Source organism: Protopterus annectens, chromosome 4.part0, assembly GCF_019279795.1.
Source record: "Protopterus annectens isolate FY-2018-M chromosome 4.part0, PAN1.0, whole genome shotgun sequence".
Taxonomy (NCBI): Eukaryota; Metazoa; Chordata; order Ceratodontiformes; family Protopteridae; genus Protopterus; species Protopterus annectens.
In genome coordinates, this window is record NC_056733.1 from 896,829,664 (window position 1) to 896,845,622 (window position 15,959).

Below are 15,959 nucleotides of genomic sequence, written 5' to 3' on the forward strand. Positions count from 1 at the left end.
TGAGGATGGTTTGGGAGATTTGTCAGACTGTTTTGCTGGCTGAGGAACCACAGACAAAGGATCCTGAAGGTTCTTCAAAAGGCCACGCAGAATCAGTTTATTTTTTCTCTCCTGCAGGACTCTGGAACTGAAAGCATGACAGATAGAGCATAAGTCCTGCAGGTGAACAGCCTCTAAACAGTATACACAGCTCATGTGCCTGTCAGTAAGGGACATTTTTGGCAGCACAAGTCGCACGTCTTAAAGCCGGAGGGTTTTGACTCTTTGAACATGCTGGATAAAGTAGGAAAACACAAACAGCAAAGATAAGGTTGTAACAGCTAGCAATACACAACTACAAATACTACCAACAACAAGGAAAACTTTTTTTTTTTTTTTTTTTTAGGAAAAAGAAGAAGAACGGGGAAAGCCTCTAAGTAAAATGGTGACTTCCCCAATAAGAGAGCCTCTAACTTAAATGGCTACTCCAACAGATATTGAGGAAAGAAGAAATGGATCTTCTAAATTAAACGGGCTCAAGGGGAAAACAAGGCCTAAGAAAATGATGGCCAAGAAGAACCCAAAAAAACAAAAAAACAACAACAGAGGAAGGTCAGAAGGTTGTTAGTCTAAAAGAGGACTAATATATACACCAACAAGGTAATTAAACTAGTAAAACCCTGGTAAAGATGACAGCAAAATACAAAAAACTCTAAATACTTAGCCTGAGCCAGTAGTCGCAATCTCGATGCTGCAAGAGGCAAACGAGATCTGGGTAGCTATCGCTAGGCATGTTTGGATATTGGTTATCCTCCAGCCAGTATAAGCTCTTCAGCTATAGTAAACGGCTGAGTTAGAGCCAAGGATCTGCTCCGAACCCCCAAACCAGCAAGACGAAAGGCAAGATGGGGACAACATAACATCACAAGTTTTCAAATCAGAGACATTCAGTACAGTGAATCAAAGTTGCAAAAGAATAGAGAAAATGCTGTCTGGCAACCTCAAGGACAATTATAGTTAGTAGTAAGAGGTAGTGGGGGTCAAGCTCCCTCATACTGAAGATACAGGGCGGTGCCGCTACCACATACAACACATTTCAGACAACTCTCCCATTTTCTGTCTTTTGCCCCTCACATGGATTACATTTAGGTACAGATGCAGTAGTAACCTAAACTTGCTACTACATTTCTTAGAAACTGTTGTGCTACACATATGAGATCTCTTATTCCTAGTCACTGTCACTTTGTGTAGTATAGATCTCTGTCATCTCATGGAATAATAAAAGCAAAAAAAGATATGGAATCTGTTGTAGTGCTGGTTCTTAGGTGTAGTGGTTAGAAAAACATTTTATATAGCCCACCTAATCATGAAGGGATTCACATCTAGATCAGGGGAGGTCATCGTACCTCTTTACTCATCCCTCATCAGGCCCATAATTGAGTACAATGCCCCTTTTGGGATGTACCTTACCAGACACCTGCAGCAACTGGAAAGACCCCAAAAGTACCTCACCAAGAGGATCAAAGGGCTCAAACAGATGCCATATGCTGCCCGGTTAAAGAAACTCCAGCTCTACTCAGTGGCATACCGCCTGCTCAGAGGCGATCTGTGCCTGACGTATAAAGCCATGTCCAACCCGGAATTAATGGACATGCTGCACCTCAGAAAATCCAAATCCCATCGAGGAGAGACTTGAACCTCAGCACTGAAATAAATAGGACATGCTGGAGGGACAGATTCATAACCCAGAGTCTTCACTCTGGAATAAAATCCCAGTCCAGGTTAGGCAGAGTCCCACATTGACTTTCTTCAAGAGGAATCTTGATGAGTGGATGGGAGATTGTAGGTTTACCCCGGCTATCACTTCTGTGTCACTTTTAGACAGAGGCACAGTATACTAACCTCAAAAAAAGGCATAGCAAAATTAATTTAAAATGGGTGGCGAAAGCCAAACACACTCTGGCTAGCTTATAAATGCCCCAGGGCAGATAGCCTAGTATGAACCTATGAACCTATGAACCTAGGAGTTTAATGTCAGCCATACCCACTTCTTTGATAAAGAAAAAAGGTATTTGTTCTAGTTTCAGGATATGTGTTGGCTTCAGCTGGCCCTTGTAACTTGAACTGCAATAACACAATATGGATTCAGCAAACAGCATCAAAATAAGGGAACTTATAAACTACCCTGAGGTTGTCTGAACCCAGAGATCATTATATTAATTAAGTAGCCAGGGAAGGGGCAACGTGTCCTGCAGGAGGTATGGGGGCTTGCTCTCCACATAATTTTTCCTTTTTTAAGACCATTTTCTCTTTCAATTAACATAACTGTTAGTATGGCTATAGCTAGTTCCATAATGGAAAGAATCTGCTTTAAGGAAAACAGCAGTGAATTATAAAATAGAAAGACAGCACCAAACTGTAATTGCAGTAATTACCACTGCTCTAGTGTGTCTGCTTACTAGGACTAAACTGAAACAGAAAGCTATCACACAGCTGCAGATTAGTCAGTGGGTTTGAAGGGCTCTATCACACAGCTGCAGATTAGTCAGTGGGTTTGGAGGGCTCTATCACATAACTGCAGATTAGTCAGTGGGTTTTCAGATGCAGATTAGCCAGTGGGTTTGGAAGCCGCTATCACACAGTTGCACATTAGTCAGTGAGTTTGGAGGGCTCTATCACACAGCTGCAGATTAACCAGTGGGTTTGAAGAGCTCTGTCACACAGCTGCAGTTTAGTCAGTGGCTCTGGAGGGCTCTATCACACAGCAGCAGATTAGTCAGAGGGTTTGGAATGCTCTATAACACAGCTGCAGATTAGTCAGTGGGTTTGGAATGCTCTATAACACAGCAGCAGATTAGTCAGTGGGTTTGAAGGGCTCTATCACACAGCAGCAGATTAGTCAGTGGGTTTGGAATGCTCTATCACACAGCAGCAGATTAGTCAGTGGGTTTGAAGGGCTCTATCACACAGCAGCAGATTAGTCAGTGGGTTTGGAATGCTCTATAACACAGCTGCAGATTAGTCAGTGGGTTTGGAATGCTCTATAACACAGCTGCAGATTAGTCAGTGGGTTTGGAATGCTCTATAACACAGCTGCAGATTAGTCAGTGGGTTTGGAATGCTCTATAACACAGCAGCAGATTAGTCAGTGGGTTTGAAGGGCTCTATCACACAGCAGCAGATTAGTCAGTGGGTTTGGAATGCTCTATCACACAGCAGCAGATTAGTCAGTGGGTTTGAAGGGCTCTATCACACAGCAGCACATTAGTCAGTGGGTTTGGAATGCTCTATAACACAGCTGCAGATTAGTCAGTGGGTTTGGAATGCTCTATTAAACAGCTGCAGATTAACGAGTGGTGTTGGAAGGCTCTATCACACAGTAGCAGATCAATCAGTGGGTTTGAAGAGGTCTATAACACAGGTGCAGATTAGTCAGTGGGTTTGGAATGCTCTATCACACAGCTGCAGATTAGTCAGTGGGTTTGAAGGGCTATTTCACACAGCTGCAGAGTAGTCAGTGTGTTTGGAGGCTCTATCACACAGCTGCAGATCAGCCAGTAGATTTGGAGGGCTCAGATGCAGTTCTGTTCTTGCTTACCTGATTCCCATCATTGCTCGGGCTGCCTTCCATCTGATACACACAGACGTGTGTGACAGTTTCTCTTTCAGCACGCTAACAGCGCCAGCATTCAGTGCTTGTATGGTGTCAATTCGCAGACAAAAATGAAGTGTGTCCAGGATCAGTTCTGCAATGTCTTCCAGCTCAGTCTTCAGCTTCTCTACCAATGTGGGGACAAGACCTGCCTCGACAACCCCAGCAGCACCTGTGAAACACAAGGAATGAGTCTTAACAAAACATTCACTGTTATCTTCTCCTCTTACACCGAAAAGGAAAATAAGGGTGGTGGACAGAAACTGTAACAAGTGGAATAACAACTACTGAAGCAGATGAAGAGAAAACTAAAAACTAACACAAGTAAGTACTTCTCAAAGAAGGGAGCAAAATCAAGCAAGAGATTCAAAACCAATTTAAAGAACTTTGTCATTGGTTCCGTATTAATAATCTCATCCTGCATGCAGGAAAAAAACATGCAGTTTGGAACTTTACAAAGACTCAGTTCAGCTGTCTCAGCATGGGGATGCCATCTCACTCACCCACATTAAAAGTACCCGGGCATATCTGTTACCTTACATGCACATGTACAAACAAACCATGCACTTTGGGACTTTACAAAGACTCGGTTCAGCTGTCTCAGAATGGGGGATGCCATCTCACTCGCCCAAATCAAAAGTACCTGGGCATATCTGTTATCTTACATGCATATGTACAAACAAACCATGCAGTTTGGAACTTTACAAAGACTCAGTTCAGCTGTCTCAGAATGGGGGATGCCATCTCACCCACCCACATTAAAAGTATCCGGGTGTATCTCTTATCTTACATGTAGAATTCACCATTACCAAACTGTTTTCATGACTTCAAGATGGATATAGATATGCCAACCATTTCATCTTTGACTCTCAGGAGTCTTTGACCTCTATAACTCATAATATAGCATCCTCATATTACAAAGGCCCATGATCTGCAGGTATATTAGACTCTTACAATAATATGCCCACCACTGTCTACTACCTTCTCCCACTAAAATGACACCCAAAACCAAAACATCCACCTTCCCCATCATTAATGTCCTTTAAAAAATGCTGAATCTAGACGCCTATCCAAATCTCAGCTGTAAACTTGCAGTTAATGGCTCACACTATCCTCTTACATATTCTACTACTGACTCTTTCACAATTTGAAGATCTCCCTTTTTTTGTTTACTAATAAAGTGGTTTTCTCTAAACATTCCCCCACAATTTGAAATTCTAGTCCTTGACATCCAGAATCCTAATAATCATAAAGACCAACCTTCCCTCTCATCTTAACTCCTCTTCATAATGTATATATTTTACTCCAAACCCCCAATTCCGTTCCTCTCACAATAGAGTATTTATTTCTACTTCCTTCGATATGGATTTAGTTAAAAAATGTCGTTGTGCTGTTTTTATGGTACCTGGAAAACACTATTAATACTGGATTGTCTTCTTTATCAGTCAATATTTTTCAGTGTAACTGTATGCTTAAACATGTTAATAATGACTGCATTAACACCTTTTAGTTTTAATGGATGGCAGTAACAAATGTAAATGTAAAAACAACACAAAATCATAAACCTCTTTCTGATATCCAAACTAAGGTGCCTTGCAAACTGAATCTGCCTTAGTACACTAAAAATAGGATTTGCCTGTACATATGTTGGGTAGCTTAGCTTCAAGGGTTAAGAATGGCAGTTTAGTTCAAGGGATTAGTCTGGCAAATTAATTCACAGGATTAAGGCTATAAACTCCTAATAAGCTTCATATTGTAGTGCTGGGTTTGATTCCATCAATTTCCACATGAGAATTGTGTGAATCTGAGGACAGAGAATCACTTAACTAGACAGTGCTCCTGGGTCACCCCTGAAATGGAGTACTTAAGTCCTCTAGATTCACCCCCACCCCGTGACACCTTACCAATGTGTGCTAGCCAAACCTTACCCCTGCCCCTATCTGTATACCTTGTCTAAGAAAAATAGTACCATTACAAAAGGCAACATGGGCACACATACTACACACACACACACACACACACACACACACACACACACACACACACACACACACACACACACACACACACACACACACACACACACACACACACACACCAGTAAATCTATCCCTTTACTTGTTCTTAATTAGCCCTTAATCTAACACTAACCTGCAAACACTCACACACACACACACACACACACACACACACACACACACACACACACACACACACTCTCTCACAGAGTACATCCCAAAGTTTTAGAATGCATCAGCATAAAAAAAACTACACTTACCTGCTACAACACATAGCTGCAGCCTTACTTAAAAGCAACAAAACAGCACTCAAAAATCACAAACATTCCACAAGTTATCCAGGCACAGAAAACTTATGAACAAACTGACTTTCAATCAAACACATGGAATCCATAGATCAGACTAAAGGGTAAAAAGTCACATGGACAAGCAATTCTATAAAAACTTCAAGAAAGACCTAGCCAAGCTAGAGTCTTCACTATGCAATGCTAATTGGCTGCTTTTTTTTTTTTTTTTTTTTTTTTAAGTCTTTGTGGGCTCATTCAGGTGAATAAAGCCAAACCTCACTAGCTGAAGACATGCATACTTCATTTTTAAATGACCGTGTTAGTGCAGCATAAGGGCTGGGGTGCCTTCTGTGCGGAGTCTGCATGTCCTCCCTGTGGTCGTGTGGGTTTCCTCTGGGTGCTCCAGTTTTCTCCCACATTCCAAAGACATGCTGTAGGTGGATTGGACACTCTAAACTGGCCCTAGGTGTGAGTGCGTGCGTGTGTGTGCCTTCTGTGGAAGGTTGGGCGCTGGGCTGGCAACTCGACACCGTAAAACTCCACTGCCAATCATGAGTGAACAGGTGATCCACTGTGGCAACCCCTAACTGGGAAAAGCCGAAAGAAGAAGAAGAAGTGCAACATAAGTGGTTTGTTTGGCTAGGTTTACTATGACTTACCTGAACTGCAGGAAGTCGAACGTCTGTTGTTCAAAATCACGGTCTTCAAGGAGCAGGAACTAGAACCAAAAGTGGTCGAGAGAGGTTAGTCGAATTGCAGGGTGCATGCAACCTTTTCAGAAGCAACTTGCTGAGACTGTGAAGGGAGGTCCCACTTCAGGTTGGAGCAGGGAAGTAGCACATTTCCGCACTGTAGTGCGATCCTGGAGTTGGTATATTTAATGTGCAGGGGGTGTGGGGGGTGATAGTACACTGTCTGGCTATACTTTAGAAAAAAAGGGCTTAAAATCAAGCCTGATGTCCATAAACATAAGGGTGTCTGCACAATATTCCAAACAACGTACAAACCAAAGGGTAACATGGTTAAACAGACAAACCATTCAGCAAAAACTGTAAGAAAGATGTAGGCAAGCTAAAGTTTTCATTGTTCAATACCTTATAGCTCCTAGTAGAGTCCCATGGGATATATATGAGTATATAATAAATAATTATGGCAAGACTGATAAAACTGCAAAAATCAGAGGTTGAAATGAAGAAAAGGCTGGCTGAATATGAGACTTCTCAAGAAGAGATGTTTAAAAAAAATAAAAGAATTAAAGGACAGCAAAGCAGGTATGGAAAACCTGAGAATTTCAGCTGTACCAGAGAAGCTGGAAGGAATAGACTGTATTAATTTTATGAAAGCACAAATAAGCAACTGGACTGGTATTCCATGCAAGCGTTGTTAATTGAAAGGGCACACCATGTGTGTGCTCGAAACCTGGCTATGAGAAAGCAACCTAGACCTTTAATAGCAAAGATGCAATCCTACAAGCAGAAGGAGTTGATTCTGACAACACTGTAGCAGAAGGATAAAGTACTAAACATGTGAAACAGCAGAGTGTATCTGGAAAATGATTACTCATTGTATACCAGGAAGTAGAGGAGTAAATTTATTCCACTATTCAGGATATGTTGAGAAACAGGTATGAGATTCAACTGCTGTATCTAGCTATCTTCAAAATATCCTTCCCTGGAGGGGCAGAAATCACTGTTTGTCAGGTTAAGGAAATACAAGAGTTTGTCTAACAAAAAGTGAGCTGTGAAATAGAATGAAATTCTGCTTCTTGTTTTTCTGGTAATAAAGACAACAGAGAGACTGTGCCAGTGAAACCTTTTCCAGTGTTTCAATGGAAAATGTTGGAGAGAAGGAAGGGAGCATGAAATCTGACTAGAAGAATCAAGAGTATGTTGGAAATGAAGCAGAGAGAGGATTTGGGAGATGGTGATGAACAGGAATAAAACCAGTAACTTGGAAATTGACAAATGTGGGATTACAAAGCAATTTTATCTGTAAAATATGACAGAAAAGAAAAGCTGGAAATATTAGACTTTTTTGGACTTAGTTGGACTTGTAGCAGACTCTAAAACATATCCCCTACTTCATGTCATTAATGTTCTGAAAAATGCTTAGGGGAGGGTAGGAGGAGGGAGAAAGTTAACTGTAAGTAAAACAATTTTTTTCTTAATAGTACTATTTTTATAGGGTATGATTTTCTTTGCATGCTATAAAGTAAAGTTATCTTAGTTGTTTTTAAGTGCAATGGGGATACTATTGTAAACAGGTGCTCCTGTTTTTTTTCTCACTTTTTCTCCCTTTCTCCTTGTTTAGTTTTAATAAAGGCACTGCAATGTCAAAAAAAGTCTGGTAAAAAGAGCATGGCAAAAGAAAACTTAATGTGCCTTTTCTCATTCTTGCATGGGGGAATGACTGGATTAAAATCCTTAGCTTGATCTAGTAACAAGTCTTAAGAGAAAGTAAGTAAATTAAAAAGAATATTGAATATTGTAAGTCTTTTTTCTAGTAAATAAATGTATGCTTCATGTCTCCATGGAGACAATCTAATAAAGAGATACTGGCTACAATCTGATAAAGAGAAATTGGTCAGAAAAAAAGAGAAACTGGCTAGGAGATTATGTACTCTGAAAGTATTCATGTGTTTTCCCAGCTGGGAGAACTACAAAGATAAGACAACAACACACCACACTTAGTAGTAGAAGCACAGACAGCACCATGCATCTTAGCATGGATAACCTTTCTTTTATGTTAACTCAAGTCTATGAGTGTGGCTGTCATTTTGACATTTGTTCCTATTATGAAGGTAAAACAATATTTGAAGATGTATATAGTTTTGTATGTTAGTATTAGATTAATAGGTCTTAGATGGTTATTCATGTGTTTTTTGAGGTCTTTCAATAAAACAAAAAGTTAAATGTGACACAGGCTCAAATGGATATGACAAGAAACAACTGTATGAAGTTCAACCTGCTAAACAGTATGCAAGTAACACAAAAGCTGGAACTAGACATTTAACAAAAACGGCTGTTATACGTAAAAGGTAGGAACACTAACTTTGTAATAGAATGATGCTTTCTGTAATGTTTTTAAATGTCAATGCTCTCACAGATAAATACAAAAAAGAAAGAGTATTGAACTACAGGAGACTTACTTGGAAAGAACTGAGCATGTGAATTTGATAAAGAAAGTTTTTTTGGGAACGTTATTCAGCAGAATACCTGGGACAATAAAACTTATATTAATCGCAAGAGGAGCTCCAGTAGTGATAGAAGAGGATAAAAAAGATAATAATTGTAGACTTGTAGTACTAAGGGACTGCTGACAAGGGATGAGGATTACACTGGCACGTATTTATATTCCACCTAAAACTCCTATAATGGAGCTTAAGAAAATTCTGGGAGAAATAATCAGCTTTCAGCAAGTAATATTATAATATTACTTATAGGTGGGGACTGGAATTTGATTTGCAGCAGTGAATATGTGTCTGGGGAGTGCAGAAGGGAAAGTATAACAAAGGAAGGTAGAGATTTGAAGAAATTTATGAAAATATTTGGCATAGAAGATGCAAATTCAGTACTAAAAGTTCAGAGTGAATTTGCATATTATTCCCCAAGATACAAAAACTGGGCTAGGCAAGAAAGAATTTACATTTCACAGGAACATGTGCATTTAATTAAGGGTATTGATATGCACCCATTAACTATTTCAGATCATGTGGCAGTAATAACTAAAATAAAAACACAGGGTAATGAAATAAAAATGATACACTGGCACTTTCTCACATATCTGTTGAAAAGAGAAGAATTTAAGGAATGGGTAGTAGAAATTACTCAGGAGCTATTACAGGAAAATAGAAATTTCTTCTGAAAATACAGCTAGGGAGTGAGATAAAATTAAAGTGGAGTTTAAAAATATGGGGAAATAAAAGAAAGGGAGATATGGTTAAGAAGTAACAAGAACTATTTAGAGGAATTGACAATGTTAAAAATATTGCAGAACAGGGGGGAATCTCACAGAACAAGAAGAAGAAGAGCACCTGCAGAATACTAAACAGAAAATAACAGATTACCTCAATATTATGCATGAGTTTAGAAAGACTGTTGTTCTTTGAAAATAACTCTAGAGTACGACACAGGCTACAGAAAGTAGAAAGGGCTGCCGCCAAGCATAGGGAGCCTATAACAAGGAAGGTGACAAGGGATCCTGCAGAAGTATTAGAAATATTTTGGAAATTTATTTATTTAACATTTGTTTGCTGGGAATGTCCGACTTGGAACAAAGCCAATTTTTAGAGGAGGCCCAGGGAGAAATGCTCCAGATGCATGTCTTTGAATTGTGGGAGGAAACCAAAGCAACCAGAAGAAACCCACACGAATGCAGGGAGGACATGCAGACTCTACACAGAAGGCACCCCAGCTGAGAATTGAACCAGACAACCTCTTGAGGTGACAATGCTACCGCTGCACCACTTTGCCATCCGGAAATAATATGACAGTCTGTATAAAGAAGAGAAATATGGAAATCAGGAAAAGGTACACGTGAAAATATTTATGGAAGCATTAAATATGTCAAGGTTAGAGGTAGATGAAGCTGAATTACTAACAGTAAGGATAGGAGAAGTTGAGATAAAAATAGTCATGTATAACCAATCTACAGGAAAGTCCCCAGGAATAGATGGCATTCCTGTGGAAATTTGGAAGCTAGAAGCGAAAAAACTCATAATGCTCTGGAAGGTTTTGTTAACAGTATTTTAAGAGAAGGAGAAGTACCAATATCCTGAAAGAAAGTGGTGGTAACTGCAATACCTAAAAAGGGTAAGGATCCATCAGATACAGCTTCATACAGGCCCATTTCAATACTAAACCATGATTATAAAGTGTTCATGTCTATAATGGCTAAAAAAATGGCAAAAGTGAAGCCAAAATTGATAGATATGGATCAGTGTAGTTTTGTGGAGGGGAAGCAAATATTTTCTAACATTAACAACATACTGATGATCCAGAGGGAAGTAGAATGTAAGAAAAAGACCACTGCTTTTGGTGGGTTTTGATGCAGAGAAAGCATTTGACAGACTAAGCTGGGACTTTATGAGCAGGGCAATGGAAGCATTTGCATTCCCTGCTAAACTTTTAAGGTTGATTAGGAGGATATATGAGGGATTGAAGGTGAAAATTGAAGTGGGTGGAGTCCTCTCTGATAATTTCTGCTTGAGCAGAGTAACCAGGCAGGGTGTCCTCTTTCCCCTTTGTTATTTCCATTTAAATTTAGAACCACTTGCAAAGAAACTAAGGGACTGAGAAATTCAAGGATATAATTTGTGTGGCATTCAAGAAAAAAATGGCTCTGTTTGCAAATGATATTATTTTATACCTGACAAAACCAGCAAAGGACATTACAATGTTGTGGAACATTTTGAAACAGTTTCAAACCTTTTTGGGATACAAAATTAATGAAGCTAAACAAAGTCAAGAGCAGTAAATTATGTACCCACACAAGAACTGATTCAGTAGTAACTATATTTATGGGGGCATGATAAAATGAAGTATTTAGGAATATGGATTAAAAAATTATTCTGGTGTGCCAGCTAAGATATGTGGAAAGAGACTAAACAAAAGATAATACAACAACTGTGGAATTGGAAGTTCTGTTATATGGACATGGATAGTACAATACAAGCAGTTAAAATGTTTTTAGTCCATTTAGTCTTACAAACAAGTCAGGCATATTTTTGTCAACCAGAGGAGAAGTTGTGGATAGCAATTAATAAAGAGCTGGAGGGTTTTATCTGGGAGGGGAAGAAGACCAGAGTAAAGTGGGATAAGCTGATTCTTCCAACAGAACAAGGCAAATTGGGATTACCGATTTGAAGAAGTAATTCAGAGCTTCGCAGTTAAGGCTCCTATACATAGCACAAGCAGAAATCGATAATTCAAAGTGGAAGGGATGATAATGAAACAGGAGGGAAGCTCAAGAAATAAGGAGAGACTAGGATTTTTGGATGCAGATCTTTAAGGAGAAAAAGAATAATCATACAGAATATTATATTCATAAAGTAGTAGAAAATATTCTAAGAACTAAGCCAATACAGGAATGGAGACAGGAGATTCTGCTAAAAGGGATGACTGCAATTAGCGTTACAGACAACAGGCAAGAGGGGGCTGGAATTTATTGCAGAAAACTAGAAAAGGAACCAAGGTATTGGAAGCAAATAACTAGAGAGGGAAAGGTAACAGAATGGGAAGAAGCCAAGAATTTATTCAGACTGCAGGTTAGAGACTGCCTTCCCTATCAAGGACTAATATCAGAGTATAGGCAAAGAGAAAGAAATGGGGGGGTCCAAAATGAAAGACCAGCACTGGCAGAGTTTTTAGTAGAATCTAGAATAGAAGCTGCCACCAAAAAATGAATAATTAATGAAGCATACAAAATATTTCATGATAATTATAAGAATTGATCAGAGGAAGTTAGAAAAAATTGGGAAGAGAGAATGGATAACCAATTCACAATGAAACAGTGGGAGGATATATGTATGTCTCCCAAATATGCAACAAAATCTACAAGATTTAGGATTTTTGCCTGGAAATGCTTGCATACCTATTTTTATACCCAAAGTAGATGGCAGAGAATTTTTCTGCAGGTAGACAGCTAATGTTGGAGGTGTGATGGAGAAGAAACAGGTAATTGAAAACATATTTTCTGGGAGTGTAATCAGTTGGCAGACTTTAAAGATTCTCTGAAGACTACTCTGTCACAGATACTGGGTGAGCAAACTGGGGTAACTAGGGAAATGATTCTTCTGAACCATGATACAGAATCTAAATTGCCTAGACATAGTAAGGCCTTGCTGTCTCTAATTAAGGTGGCTGCCAAAAAAAGCAACTATTAGAAAATGGAAATCAGAGTCTAAACCAACTGTGCTAGAAGTAGTGAATATAGTAACAGAGATAAAACAACTGGAATTAGGATCTTTAAAAAATGGTAGGAGCAAATTATATAGAGAAAAATGGGAAATGTGGTAACAATACATACAGGGGGGGAAGAATGAGGTTTAAATGAAGCAGGATTTAAATTAGCTATGTAATGTTTGACTGAAAATAATTGGGTAGATTATAAGTGATGTATAATGTTTACAGCTAGGATTTTGTTAATATGGTTTGTGATGTAAAATGCTTGCAGATGAGATTGTGTCAATATGGTTTGTTTTCATTTATATAAATGTACAATTGCCTATGTCATAAATGATAATTTAATAAAGATGTTTCTTGTTTTAAAAAAAACATACTTGTGAAGACAAAGGTAACTTTTTCAAGCCTTCTGCTCAATATGTCAACTCGTTACTGATACCACTTATGTCTATAAAGCCCTGTTAAAGGTAAATGCCATTCTGCCCCTCAAAACATGATCTAGATTGACTCTTTCTTGGTACTAATTAATTAGTAGGGTAGGTTTATTCTTGAAGTAGCAGCAAATATAAAGCCTCTGCATAAACCTTAGCAGTAAAACCTCAAAAGTCCACACCAGTGTACTGCTGAAACCCAGCACTGTGGTGTCCAGGGATAAAGCTCAAATTGTGGCCCAGGTGACCCAGGTTCGACTAATGGTTTGGACATCTTAGGTGCCGGCAGGGAGGGATTGGTATGCCTGTCCTGGGGGGAAGGACACACATCTCAATGCTTCCTGGGAGAAGGCATGGACCATAAAGAGGGGAGCAGACATTAGACTGTTTCCAGGATGAACGTGGGGGGAGGAACAAGAGGGTAGGTCATAACACAAACCCCCCCCCAGAATTAGTTGCCAGCAAGACCCCCAGGATATCCTTATGTTCTATGCCAACCCCAGCCATCGGTGAGAATCCAGGGATGAAAGAAAGAGCTAGGAGACTCAGTGTTGGACAGGGATAATGGGGTAGGGACTGGAAAGTATGAAGCAAGGTTGGGGAGGAACTAAAAAGGAGTGCAGTGGCTGTAACTCGCAAGGCACTGACTGCTTTGATAAATTCAACAGTCTTGATAAACTTTGATCATTCTGCTCCTTTGCAGTTGGTATGGGGTAGTCATTTCACACAGAACACATTCAGGCAAAGAGAAACACATTGCTTTTTTTCACAAACTTAAAGTGCAGCAGAATGAAATTATGTTGACATAGAATGACAAGCACTGTGAACTGTCTTTGGAAATCAAAAATACAGTTAGCACCTACCTGGATGTAAATTTGTACTTCTGACCAGCCATCAGCCTCTAATATCTGTCTCTGGACACTATACTGGCACTCGTTCTGGCCACTAGCAGAATTCAGCATATAGCTTCCTTTTCTCTACATGCAGTTATTAATTCAAGTGCTGACGGTCATTTTAACAAAGAAATGGAAATGGCTCAAGTTTGCCACTGACGTCTAACTTTCCAGACGTAAATCAAGGACAAAATATTCTGTTTTCTTCAGGTGGAAATTTATCTGTCTTAGCATGCTAAGTAAGAAAGTCAACCTGTGGAGATTCTACACTACCATGAGTCTTGGATTTGGTATTACATGCAAGATCACTGCAGAATCCACAGGTTTTCTCCAGCCTCAAGCTATATTTTGCAAGAAGACAAGCACTGTATATTTATTCAGGTTGCTTACTGTGGGAGATGTCAGTTATTACAATACAATACCATCTTCAAATGAACAGAAAGCCAACGGCAACCAAAGGAGCTGAGATATCAAATGCAATGTGCTGACTGTGCAAAATCATTTATCCTTTTAATAAATTATATGGTATTAGCTGTGGTGGTCGCTTTGATTTGTTGGTTTACTGTAATACCACCTTTCAAGAATAGTTGTTAGATCAACTACATTCTGGACACTGTGGAATCGTCCATATGAAAGGAACTGTCCAGAGTTAGTTCTGGTAATCTGACTTGGATAGTGCTATTGAAGAGATGAGGAAAAGGCAGGGGCCTATTCAGTTTTCATGAATGTTAAAACATTCCCAAAACTAGTGCTATTCATCAGAGAACTGTCCTGTATTACCTTAGCAGTGCATCCATAGTGACTCTGTGGGGCCATTCGTGGCAAACTTTTCAGGTAGTGGTATATCCTCAAAGTAAATAAGAGTATCACACAATGGCTATGTGAAATGGTCAGTCATCTTGAGTTACCCAAACAAGTACTGAATGACAAAGGATCACAGTTTGCTTCTCGAGTTTCAGAAATTCTTGAAAAGCAATATCACAAAACACATGATACAACTGGTCCGTATCATCTGGTAACCAGTGGACTAGTAAAAAGGTAGGTTCAGACTGTGAAATAAGTTTTGAGAACTAACTGTGGATAAAAGCCTATCCATGAGCATTTAGATGTTTTCTGATGTCCTGTGGAGCTGTTCGTTGTACTACTACCAAGACCCCAACTTTCTTGTCATGGGAAAAGTGTTGCATACTTGTGAACTGTTGAAATTAGTAAAGGTACAACTAGTAGTGAAACAAGAAGCTCAATCAACCAAGATCAACCAAAGCAAAACAAGAGTTCATGGGTTTTAGATCTGGATTGTCAGTCCTAGCTTGGAATTATGCTTCAAGACCTAAATGGATATGTATAACAGTATTAGTATAAAATGGTCCTGTTTCCTGGATTGTACAGACTGAAGGTGGCTTCACTTGGTATAAACAAGATCTGTGACCTCTGTTGTGAATACCATCGGTGATGGCTACATTCCGAAAGTATCTAACATCAATATCTAGAGACAAGTCTCCTTTTTAAACCTCAACGTTATGTTCCAGTCCCGTAGAAAGTAACACATATTACAGCAGTAAATATTTTTTCAGTGCACCACCTGATAATAATTAGGGTTTTTGCATATCTATACAATTTAACATTTAATGCTATTGTCAACACTATGTCTTTGTAACTTTCATAGTAGTACTTTTAATAATAACCTTTGTAGCTTCCAAAGCAGCAAGTTGATGTTTTACAGACCATTTTCAACTTGTGACAGTAGAGAAAAGGCTGAAGCTGCTCCACTTCCTCAAAAGCAATTACTGCTGCAAT

At 39.2% G+C, this 15,959-nt stretch overlaps 1 protein-coding gene across 1 annotated transcript in view; it reads right to left on the minus strand.

Annotated features, from left to right (window-relative positions):
• The window catches only part of LOC122800364 (radial spoke head 14 homolog), a 189,705-nt gene extending 185,044 nt beyond the window's left edge, over nt 1-4,661 (minus strand). Inside the window, exons 1-2 of the mRNA XM_044069813.1 lie at nt 4,613-4,661; nt 3,578-3,803 (exon numbers count right to left, since the gene is read on the minus strand). Of these exons, the coding sequence (XP_043925748.1) occupies nt 3,578-3,803; nt 4,613-4,661 (275 nt within the window). The remainder of the gene's footprint in view (nt 1-3,577; nt 3,804-4,612) is intronic.
• Between the last annotated feature and the right edge of the window lie 11,298 nt (nt 4,662-15,959).